Below are 13,212 nucleotides of genomic sequence, written 5' to 3' on the forward strand. Positions count from 1 at the left end.
TTATGAATTCAATAACTGGGGGTTTCGTTATATCTATTCTAGTACAGACTTCTTTCCGAATGGCATTGAATATTGTTTTTGAGACAACGTCATGTCGCATAGGGAGGTAGCAACCTAATGATGCTTTTGGGTAGCAGCCAATCGCATGTGTGACTTCCTCCACACAAATATCACATGATCTACATTCACAGTTGTATCTTGGAACTCCGAGGGCTTCGTTGTCTCTTTTGTTGATCAAGTATTTAGCAGCATTGTCCTGTTGTTGGGTTAGAAATGCATAGCGTTCGAAATGTGATGTGAAGTAACGCTCACGAGTCCGAGAGACGCTTCGCTTCATGTCAATGTTATTATCTTCTAGTATGTATGTATGTATGTATGTATGTATGTATGTATGTATGTATGTATGTACGTGTATGTGCATGTACGTATATATGTATGTGAATTTCTTGATAGGGAGAAAGACAGGTAGACAGACAAACAGACAGAGACAGACATACATACAGGCAGATAGATAGATAGATAGATAGATAGATAGATAGATAGATAGATAGATAGATAGATAGATAGATAGACAGACAGATAGATAGATAGATAGATAGATAGATAGATAGATAGATATATAGATAGATAGATAGATAGATAGATAGATAGATAGATACGTGTGTTCCTCTATATACAAACATGTAGCCGGTGTTCGTGAATTACATTATTATGCTGTGATATATAGTTACGGTATGTCTGTAATTCAAATATATAACAATTGATATAATGTAAACTTAATACAAAGTAACATTGCTGTTAAATTAATTGCCGAACCTCTTGAATGTCAATAAGCCACGAAAACATTGCCCTATTATCTTGTCTGCAATCAAAACATTTTTGATTAACTGACGCAGCATATTTAACGTTGAATTCTATATCTTTGAAACAAAACTGACGTCTGAATATAAATATATGACCAATTAGTCTGAATTAATAAATATAACAAACACAAACAATTCTGTAATTTCCATCAATAGGTCAGTGAACACGCGTTGTTTTCTAAATTTTGTTAACAATCAGTGAATGATGTTGTCGTCATGACTAACCATTCGAAAAGCTCATTTCTTATCCAGCAACATTATAAAACTGTCATTACGAAAGTCAATGCCTAGGTCATGCACAGATTTTGATTCAGGGATTGTAGTTCCTCTTGGGCCAGTGTATCCTCTTTGCATGTCGTTCAGATTTGTTTAGTGGTAGAGCAGAACTTGGAATTTTCCAGTATTAAACTGCATATTGTTGTCCTCAGCTCTCCTGCATATTGTTGTCCTCAGCTCTCCTGCATATTGTTGTCCTCAGTTCTCCTGCATATTGTTGTCCTCGGCTCTCCTGCATATTGTTGTCCTCGGCTCTCCTGCATATTGTTGTCCTCAGCTCTCCTGCATATTGTTGTCCTCAGCTCTCCTGCATATTGTTGTCCTCAGCTCTCCTGCATATTGTTGTCCTCAGCTCTCCTGCATATTGTTGTCCTCAGCTCTCCTGCATATTGTTGTCCTCAGCTCTCCTGCATATTGTTGTCCTCAGCTCTCCTGCATATTGTTGTCCTCAGCTCTCCTGCATATTGTTGTCCTCAGCTCTCCTGCATATTGTTGTCCTCAGCTCTCCTGCATATTGTTGTCCTCCGCTCTCCTGCATATTGTTGTCCTCAGCTCTCCTGCATATTGTTGTCCTCAGCTCTCCTGCATATTGTTGTCCTCAGCTCTCCTGCATATTGTTGTCCTCAGCTCTCCTGCATATTGTTGTCCTCAGCTCTCCTGCATATTGTTGTCCTCAGCTCTCCTGCATATTGTTGTCCTCAGCTCTCCTGTATATTGCGTCCAACTTCCGTTGCAGATGCGCAATATTTCCAGGGTTTTGAGAGACGTTTGTGTCGTCTGCATAGCTAGCAAGTGTGGCTATCTGAGGAGCAGAGGGCATGTTTGAGAGTACATGTCTGAGAGAGCTACTATAATTAGCAGTGGCCCTAAGATAGTGCTTTGTGGAACACCACTCACCATTTTTGTATCCTTTGAGGTGGCTCCATTGGCAACCACTGCTTGACTTCTATCTTTTAAAAAGTCGTGTAGTCACTCTCCAAGTTTTTCTTCTATGCTGAGAAGACGCAGTTTCTGACATATGATACCATGGTCGACTTCATCAAAGACTTTTGCAAAGTCGAGATGTATCACGTGCACATTTGAGTTGTTGAGCATCTGCTTTAACACCCAGTCGTAGTGCTGCAAGAGCTGTGTCAGGCAGCTTCTAATTGATCGAAAACCTTGCTGGGTGTCAGCGAGTCATTCTCTTCAGGGAACGCAATTACTTTCTTGCAGACTATTCGTTCCATGTCTTTGCTGGTTTTAAAATCACGCAATGTAAACAGCTCAACATTAAAATCTTTATGTGACATAATGTTTGTATATCTGTGACATGTCAGAAGCTGCAGTAGTCGTTTCAGAAGAGATTCCTTTGTAGAGGCACGGTGTTAAAAACTCAATATCCTTCAGTGCAAGACGTAGGAATCGACTTAGACGGATAGACTGGTGTTTAGGCTGGTAGGCAAGTAGATAGATAGGTAGATAGATAGATAGATAGATAGATAGATAGATAGATAGATAGATAGATAGATAGATGGTGTAAATTAACGAAAAAGAGAAATGAGCTCATAGTAACACACTTTTCATCACATATACTCTTAGGTACACTATTACGAGAAAAAAATAATTGACGTCGTAACCAATAGTAGATCATTAGAAATGTTTATTGTGAAGGCCGACTGTGGACTTAACAACAACCAGATCACAGTTAGTTCGACCAATTGGGTATATATTTTCTGTATATTAATTACTAGCAAAGATACAGTATATCCTTTCGCAACCATGATATACTACCAAGTATATTAAAGGTTTACAGGTTGATGTTGTGTCTTACTTCTTGTGTTAGCTGTGCGATATTCGCATTTTTATGAGATAGACTATAGATTTTATTTGGTAGACTTCAGGTCATTGAAAGTGACGACGCTTCGTATACAAGTACGCCTATATAAACAATGGAATCCAAGATAGAAAAAATAGGAAATGGTTGTATATGCATATTTCAGGAGTTATTGCTATTTCGTCGTGATTTCGAAATAGTTATCTATGCACTATAACTTTTTTTCCTTTCTCTGCAGATCTGTGTTTGAAGAAGATAAAGCTATTGCTATAGGACTGATGTCCTTCTCAACATCATTTATAGGTGAGTAGTCATTTTGACTCGTTTCCTAGTCTGACATCATTTGAACAATCTATCGAAATATCATTTCGAACAACAGTCTCAACCGTCTTACTGTAAGTCTCTATACATTAAACATGTGTTAAGCACTGTAAGATTTTCTTGTTAGACTGTTTTACTCGTTAGACAGTACAACATTATATGTTACAGTGGTAGTGTTGTATAAACAAAATGTTTGGTTCGGACATATGTATGTATGTATGTATGTATGCATGTATGTATGTATGTATGCATGTATGTATGTATGTATGTATGTATGTATGTATGAAATTATGAGAGATCCTACGAAAAAACCTGGGTGGTTAGCAAGAGGTATCATCTACTCCCGAAGAATAATGAAACTAAATTTCTCCAAGACTATCGGCCCATAACATGTCAATCACGTATAAAATTTTCACATCCATTCTCATAGAGAAAACATACATATTTATGGAACAGAACGATATTTTCGCCACTGAACAAAAAGGGTGCCGACAAGGCTCATATGGATACAAAGACCAACTCTTAATCAATCACATGATTTTTGAGAACTGTCATAACAAACTTAGAAATGTTAGTTCTACATGGATTGATTATAAAAAGGCCTTCGACAGCATACCACATTCGTGGATCTTGAAATCGCTGGTTATCTTCAAAATTTCTCCTGTGATTTCAAACTTCCTGAAACACGTCAGCCTAAAATACGAATCTCCATTTATAAAACTCTAATAGAATACTGACCACAAAAAAATATCAATATCAGCTGTGGCGTTTTCCAAATTGACTCACTTTCACTTTTCAATTTTTGCATAGCCCTAATACCCCTTACAAGTGAACTCAACAGAATAGAGTATGGGTATAAAATTGGCGACAACAAAATAAGTCATCTATTTTATATGGATGACATAAAACTATATGGCAAACACGATAATGAGCTTCAAGAACTACTACGTACTGTGAAAGCATTCAGTGATGACGTCGGGATGGAATTTGGTCTTGAAAACTGTGCCAAAGCCACTTTCAAGAAAGGGAAATGTAACGATTCTTTGGCACTTTCCCGTATGTACAGACCAGACCATCAGAGCTAATAAACCAGATATTGTTGTTGAATACCAAAACAGTAAAGTCTGTTTTTTGACTGACATAAGCATACCTTATGACTAAATCTCGGCAAAAGAATTTCATAAGTTCAGAAAGTATAAAGATTTGCTAATCAAAATTTAAAAATGTGGCATCTCAAGACGGTTAGAATACCAGTGATTGTAGGAGCACTTGAAATGATGAAAAAAGGAACTGGAAATTATTTGAGAATGATCCTCGGTTTACGATCCATGCAGTAAGTCTAAAAGAATGTCTGAACTGGTACGTCGCACGTACTGAGAAGGGGATTGTCGCTGTGAATTTTCTTTCCATTTTCCCCTTTATATTTTTGCTTACTTTCTTTTTCATTTTTATATTTTTTGCATTTTCTCTGTCTTTCTTCCCCCTTTTCTCTATCACATCACTTTGTAAATGAACAATCTGGTGTGTTTATTTTAATAGCCAACCAATGTATACAGTGAGATCCTCTGTCCTAGGTTTCAGGAAGATACACGGCAAGAAATGGAAACAGAATTGAAAGAAGACAATAATAATAATAATAATAATAATAATAATAATAATAATAATAATAATAATAATAATAATAATAATAATGGAATCTGTGGGAAAAGTGGGTCTCGAGGGAGGCTAGACGTGTTATGAGCACAAGCCACAGAGAGCGTCGGCGCTAGAGACTAGCAAAATCCTGCTAGAGCATAACAGACCAGATCTAGCGGTGGTGGACAAGGTGGCCCACATATGCTATACAGTTGATGTTGCATGACCCTTTGAGCCACGAATGGTCAAGAAGGAAGGCGAAAAGATAGAGAGATACAACACTCTTAAGTACGATATAATCCAGTTATGGAAAATGAAGAAGGTGAAGATAGTGCCAATTATTGTTGGGTCCTTGGGGACAGTATCAGAAGGAGGGGAATATAAAGGAAATTAGAATAGAGTCTCCAGTAGAACTGTTACAAAAGGTTTGCTTCCTTGACACAGCCAGAATAATCAGGAAAATATTAGAGAGCTGAAAAGAACGGATAGCATGGTACCGTATGTTGCATGTATTAAGTCCGCTAATAATAATAATAATAATAATAATAATAATAATAATAATAATAATAATAATAATAATAATAATAATAAGTAAAAATAAACTGTTAAGATGGTGAGAATTCTTCCCAGATGACAACATTAACGTTTCTTAACTTCTATTTGTCAGGTTGGATGTCCGGACCCATAGCTTTTGGTTTGCTGCTGGATTTGTCCTGCACACACTGGGCCTGGACATGCGGCGTCAGAAGTGAATGTCAATTGTATGATATTGAAGATATGAGATTAAAGATTCACGGCACGCTTTTATCAGTGCGTCTGCTTTGTGGAATTATATTAGTTGTTGCTTTAATAGTCGCGTTTTTTGAAGAAAAAAGTGGCAAAACTTGGGATAGCAACGAATCTCATCATTCGGAAATAGAACCGAAATTGTCCTCCAATACAACATCATCGAACACTGAACGGAATTTTCTGTCCGTTGAAGGAAGATTGTGTCAGGTTCCTGCCGTTAATGCCTCCCAAATCACGGATAGTACATCCGAGAATGAAGAAACAGAAAAAAATATCAACTGTAGGCCGTCTGATGTTTACCAACCGAAAAGCACTCATTTCTAACTTTTATAAATATAATAAAATCTCCAGAAAATCCAATGATGTATTTATAAACCAAGTTTTTATAGGAACGAAGATGAGAATGACACTCATCCAATTAATTAATTTGCTTTATTCCAAAACAAAGTATTGTTAATAAAGTCGTTCATATTAAGACCATTATACATTCCTCAAAGAGTCAGCTGATGGCGACATTGTAGTCTTAATGAGACTTATTTGCTGAAATCATTCTTTGTTTTGATTCTTGTTAATGTGAAACGTAAATATATTTAACATTCCATAATTATTATTGTTGTTTCATATATAAAACCTGTTATATGAGATTCGCGAAATAATAAACGTAAAGGGACAATGAAATGTACCGAATTCCTCATCCTTCTTCCAAGAATGTATTATTATTAAAGGTGAACAGAGCGGAATTAATGTAAATATTTCAATCGTTACTCCTAGCTCCACGGATAAATATCAATCTTTCTCCTTTGTTAATTCATTTGTCTATCACTGAAATGTAACTGAAAGGTAAAGTATTATGAATTATTGGCTATCATCGACCATAGTTTCGATGATAACCGAAGTTGAAACAAAAATCATTACATTGTCAGCGAAACGAGCACCAGATGTTTGGAATGGCCAAGAAATCTAGGATCATCCTTCGGACACCCGAAGCATAGAAATTCTCAAAGGCTACATACTTTCGGCCGACATATGGTATTATGACAATCAGGAAAAAAATGAGGCTGGGAGAAGATGGAGAGAAGTAGTCGACAGCATTCAGAATAATGAGGCGAAAAAGCATTAGACTTGAAAAAATAAATGCATGACGTTTCAAAACCCTCTTAAAGAGGTGACCATGTTCTGGAAACCTGGGCCTCACGACAGTCTGAACTGGTATCTAAAATTTTATAAAAAGACTAAACAAGATGAAACAAAAAGGAGGGAAAAGTTGCAGTGTCTGAAGAGCGGATTATATTGTGGTAAGATTATAAAAGGAAGCCTCTCACTTCTCTGTGAGTTGGTGATCTCTGGTTGTAATTGTTTTCAGCAACATAGTTTTGACTTCTGTTAATATACAACGTTCTAACGACGTGTGTGTATAAAATATCGAACACATACAAAAGGTATGATATATGTATATATACAGATTTCCAATTTGTAACTACTTTTGTAACACGCTTTCTGTATTTTCTTGAACATTGTGGTAAATAAAAGTGAATATTATTATTATTGCCTGTGTTACTGCTGTTGCCGTTGTTGTTTTTGTTGTTTGCTTTTGACACCCTGACATATTTAAAAACTTCCTTAGCGAATTGTTCGTGTTCCAGCTTCAACTGAAGAAATTCATTTTCTGTATTTGGATATTATTTCAAACATGAACCAAACTAAACATTTTGGAAGGCATTTTCCAAAGTCATAAGGCTTACTTGTTCAACTCAAAGAAAATTTAGTCCAGGTCTTGCAAATACGGAAAGTTACCCTCGGGTGATGGAGCTCGTATGACATAATATATGTTACCTTGAAAACAGATAATTGAATTAATTCTGACAGTTTCCTACATTAAAAGTAGTCCCATAATATTTGGTTTAAAGGAACACAGATTGCCGTCCGGTGTATTCGTCGGTCCTTATATGGTACAATATTGGCGGGTATTCAGTGTCAATAGCTTGAGGATATTGTGCGACAAATGTGTCTATAATAACACCGAACGCTACACAAGTTTTCATAACCACGCGAGATCATAAAACAACGCTAGTGTTCTATCGTGAAGTGAGTGAATGTTATCAAGAACAGTATGGAAGACAGAAACCCAGCTGCAGCACATGGATAAATAATGAAACAGGGCAACAAATTCCAGATGGAGGAAATGAAGATACACAATTACATTTCAACAGCTTAACAGCTGAATATTAAATATGACTTAGTAATAGTCGTTCTGTGACACAGCTTCTGGTTCGTGTTTATACCACTTACCAGTTATTCCGAAGTCACACACTCAGATAACATCTCAATGCAGTCTTTTTATTACATAGTCATGTCTACGCCTATACTTTCTTTCTGTTTGATACTGTCGTCTGCTTTATTTTCTGTTGTGAAAATGTTTAGAGTCAAAAGTTTTCCGAGTCATAGTAATCTCAGCATTCATTGGAAATGTCGGGTTAGACCTGGCCTCAGTTCTTCGATATCTCCTGGGGATATTTTCATTGCTCGTTTAATGGTTCTGTTCTGAGAATCGACTTCCCTTTGGACATCATTTAATAAAGTTAGACCATGTTGTACATGCATACAAAAGGAATAAATACGCGCGCGCGCTCACACACACACATACATACTCATGTAGGAATGCAGATATATGCAGATGTGTAATTTTGTATGTATATATAGATGTGTGGATGTGTGTGCATGAATGGATGCGTATACATATATATATGTATATATATATATATATATATATATATATATATATATATATATATATATATATATATACATATCGACCGACTAATTGGTACATTACAAATGCGATCTGTCAGTGGAACAGTAAGAATACGCAAGGCTTTTCTCAATTTCGAAATGTGAATTTGTCTGTGTTAACTACATTCAAAAGATGGAGCCTTTTATCTTTGTTGGAAACCGGCTCCCTCCTCATTGAAAGATTTATAATAGTTAACAAATAGAAGAAACATATACAATACATACATACATACATGAATACATACATACATACATACATACAGATATACATACATACATACATACATACATACATACATACATACATACATACATAAATACATACATACATACATAAATACATACATACATACAGATATACATACATACATACATGCATACATATATACATACATGCATACATGCATACATACATACATACATAAATACATACATACATACATACATAAATACATACATACATACATACATACATAAATACATACATACATGCATACATACATACATACATATATACATACATACATGCATACATGCATACATGCATATATATTTTCTTGTTCCGTCTTCCCTTCTATTGGACTCTCCTCTATTTCTGAATTTCTGAAGAAGAGCGTCTGCTCGAAACGTTAACTGTTCTTTCTTTCCTTTGCTGACAATCTGATAATACATTACTTGTACCACATCCTCACACTGTTGTTTTTCATGTTTGTTCTTCTTTGTTTCGATTCACTATACATATATGTGTGTGTGTGTGTGTGTGTGTGTGTGTGTGTGTGTGTGTGTGTGTGTGTGTGTGTGCGCGCGGTAAGTAGCTTGCTTACTAGTCACATGGTTCCAGGTTCAGTCCCACTGCGTAGCAACTTGGGCAAGTGTCTTCTACTAAAGCCTCGCACCGACAGAAGCCTTCTGAGTGCATTTGGTGGACGGAAACTGAAAGAAGACCGTAAAAAAAAGCAGGTCATTCGTGACCTTCTTTCCTAGTCATTTTTTTCATAACATGTGTCTTACATTTAAGACAATCTACAAAAACAATTTCTAGTTTTCTGATTAAGCTCAACCTATTTCCGGCTCCTAAACACATAAGCTCTCTCTCTCTCTCTCTGTTGTCTGTCGCTCAGGCACATCTTGGTCCGCCGTCATCTGTGCAGAAACCGAATTTTTTGCAAATCTCTGCTCCCTACCTCAAGTTGATCTATTTCCTATTCGCATTCCTGTCCATGCTCATACACCTGAGCATTCGCCAGAATCCCAGAATTTACTAAGCAGAAATATTACTATCGATTCCGATTATAGCTTAGACCAATATGGTGGAAATCCATGAAAGTTATGCAACTGTTTTATCATTTTACAGAGATCAAGTTAATTTTGAGTTGTAGTTTACTGCCATTATAAAAACAAAAATATTTACGCAAGGGAAAGAACTTAGGTGTTCTAAATTAGTTCTCTCCCTTCGAAACATTGCAATTTAATCAAAGGCAAGAATGACGAAATTCTTCACCTCAAAATACATAACTTTGCACCAAAAACTAAAACCAGTAAAATTTTATATACCACCAACTGCTCTCTACGGGGCAAAACTGGGACAAGTACGCAGCAAAGGAAATGAAGGAAAATGTTTCTGACATGAAGATCGTTTGCATATTAAGGAGAATAAGCAATAAGGACAGGCTAAGAAACGTTGCAATACTTGAAAAGGTGAAAGCCCCAAAAGGTGAAAGTTCCAAAATAGCTGTTGTCCACAAACTTATACTTTGGACATCGAAAGTGCAATGAGTTATTCAACAATTCGGTTGAAGGACAGTTCAGTTGAAGTTTTGAAGAGAAGCGAACGAGTGAACGTCACAGGTTGAGTTGGTGTGTTAGTTCAATTGTCGATGTATATACCTAAGTGTGTGTGTCTATTCACCAAAAGAATCTCAGATGGATAATCTTTGGAATGTCTTGCAAATCTCCACAGACTGAATAGAGAGAATCCGTGTCAGTTTCTTTTGAATGAGCTTCTATGATATTTACTGCTTCTCCTCTCGAGTCTCTGCATACTGCTGCCTGGTTCCGGTTAAAGTGATTGCTTGTATGTATGTATGTATTTATGTATGTATGTATGTATATATATGTTATCAATCAGTTTCATTTCTGTATTTCTTGTCCATAGAGAAAGAGCCGGACTCTAACATAGGTTCAAGGCTCCTTCATTAGAACTTTTATCAACATCATCTAGGTATTTGTGCATATGTGTGTGTGTGCAGTATTTGGTGTTAGTGTATGCGCAGATTTGTATGTTTGTTTTATGGATGCGTTTTTATGTCTTTATGTATTTATGTGCTAAATTTTTGGAAAGTTTTACATATCTTTATAGTTCCATTGATGGCTTGAATCTGTAGTCTTCTAATCAGCCTTTTTCTTTCAGGTTTTGAGAACCCTAATTTTTCCAGGTTTTTGTTGAGGCAGTTCGTTACATATCCCAATGCCCCAACAATCACGGGTATGAATCTGAACTTGTAGTCTGAGTGGAGTATCTGTAAATTTCTCAGTAGCTCGGCGTAGTTGTTCTCTTTTTCTCTAATCTTTAGTGGGATGTTGACATCCGCAGGACAGCTGATTTCTACTACTGATTTCTCTTCTCTGTCCCAGATTACTATATCCGGTCTATTATGTCTGCACTTTATCGAGGTTTTTATTGGGACATTCCACCAATACTCTTTCATATTGTGAGTGGTAATGGCCTCTACCTCATTATGGGTTTTCATCTCCTTAGCCCCGAGGTTATCCTGTCGGCGGATTTCATTGTACAGTGTCTTGGCCACAACATCATGTCTCATAGGTAGGTAATACCGTGATGACATTTTTGGACAGCTGCTAATGATCTGAGTGATATCTTCGATACTGATTCCACAGAGTCTGCATCGATTATTACATTGTGGCGCTTTGCCCGCCTCTCTGTCCCGTTTGTTTATTAGGAATTTAGTTGCTATTTCTTGTTCTTGAATAGCAAAGGCATACCCTTCAAAGTGAGAGTTGGTGACCCGATTGTTTGTCCACGATAGACTGCTCTGGTTGTCAATGTTGTTATCACCCTGGAGCTTTTTGTTAACGTATCCATGCATGGTCTTCTGCTGGAATGCATTCATCCTCTCCTCTGATGTTATGTTACGGTAGAATCTTGCAATTTCTTTGGGTAAGAGTTCAAGGTTGTATGTATGTATGTATGTATGTATGTATGTATGTATGTATGTATATATGTATGTATGTATGTATGTATATATGTATGTATGTATGTATGTATGTATGTATGTGTGTACGCATGTTTTTTTTTTCGAATGTATGTATATTTGTACGTATTTCCTAAGTCGATCATTAGTATTTTACGGTGACTTACAATGTAAATTGATTTCTGTTCTCTCTCTAAGAGTTGGAGTGTTTCAATATTCAGTAGGTTTTCACGATGCTCAGACGAGATGGCCATCTAACAAAACTCTTTTGAGAGTCACATGTTTGGTCTTCAAAGAGTGCCTTTTCCAACCACTCCTGTGCATTTTATACCTTGAGCGTTTGTGGACGCTAAAAGCCTTGAAAGCGTCACAACGCGAAATGAATATGCTAAGAAGCTCTTCCTAAAAGATCCAGAAAGGATGTATTTATCACCTCAGTAATTTAATCAACCCTGACTGTCACCCTCTTCCTTATTTTCATTTGGCTTTATAGTGAAGGAACGTGTTTCGCTTGTCTCCATATCAAATTTCTACCAACAAACATTAAAAGAAACGTTCGGTTTACCATGAGTAAAGATGCGCAGTTATGTACTGATCTCGCTGTCTTTGACATGATTCCTAGACAGGGAAAAAATGTGCTTCCTTGCCATCAGTTGATTCTTTGGTGAGGCTGCAGTTTTGGGTCAAGCGAATGCTATAATGGGTCGTCTAAACTTTGGAATATTGTCAGGCATTTACAGTTCTCTATTGGCTGGGTTATGTGACTGGTGGAATAGCATTGTGTAAACGCTAACACTTAGGCAAGTGCCCGTGGTGACATTGTACAGAGACAGAGATCAACAGAAATGTTTGTTTGGGGTTACTTTCAGTCCGAGGACTATAAGAAACTCCCAGAAACCTCTGACAGTAATACTGAGAGACATTACTAATTTGAGATGCAGTTTACAAGCATACAGTTTCAGTAAGTCACGTCTGCTCGAGGTGCCCTCACTGCGGCGAAACCGTCCGTTATGCACTCGCTCAGAGTCACGCCAGTGTTCGATTATGAAGTTATGTAGAACAGATATTGCAACATGCAGTAAGTTTCGTCCAGCAGGAGGGATAGTTCAGCAGGAAGGACAGTTCACCAGCAAGGAGAGCCCACCAGCAGGAAAAGCCCACCAGCAAGGAGTGCTCCCCAGCAAGGAGAGTTCACCAAGAAAGACAGCCCACCGGGAAGAAGAGCCCATCAGGAATGACAGTCCAACAAGAAGGACAGCCTACAAGGAAGGACAATTCACCAAGAAGCATAGTATCAGAAAGGAACGCTTATTAGACACGATGAGTCATCCTAGACGTAACTCCATCAAAAAGTGGAGGTTACATCGGGGAAGATCGTATGAGGAAAAGATTGAAGGGCAAATGGCAGACTATCTTTTATTAACGTCTTCAAGTACCACGTGAGGTGGGGAGTACGATGAATGGAGAGGTGATATTCTTATGTAAATTTGTTGGAAAGTAGATCGGAGAA

The 13,212-nt window shown here is 37.1% G+C and overlaps 1 protein-coding gene across 2 annotated transcripts in view; it reads left to right on the forward strand.

Moving 5' to 3' along the window:
- Positions 1 to 7,245, forward strand: part of LOC106872851 (solute carrier organic anion transporter family member 2A1) — a 45,732-nt gene extending 38,487 nt beyond the window's left edge. For both annotated transcript variants that reach the window (XM_014919985.3, XM_014919986.2), the window contains 2 exons: positions 3,194 to 3,258; positions 5,579 to 7,245. In XM_014919985.3, the coding sequence (XP_014775471.1) occupies positions 3,194 to 3,258; positions 5,579 to 6,024 (511 nt within the window). In that variant the 3' untranslated portion in view covers positions 6,025 to 7,245. The remainder of the gene's footprint in view (positions 1 to 3,193; positions 3,259 to 5,578) is intronic.
- Positions 7,246 to 13,212: the final 5,967 nt, after the last annotated feature.

This window comes from Octopus bimaculoides, chromosome 3 (assembly GCF_046866305.1).
Source record: "Octopus bimaculoides isolate indiv1 chromosome 3, ASM4686630v1, whole genome shotgun sequence".
NCBI lineage: Eukaryota > Metazoa > Mollusca > Cephalopoda > Octopoda > Octopodidae > Octopus > Octopus bimaculoides.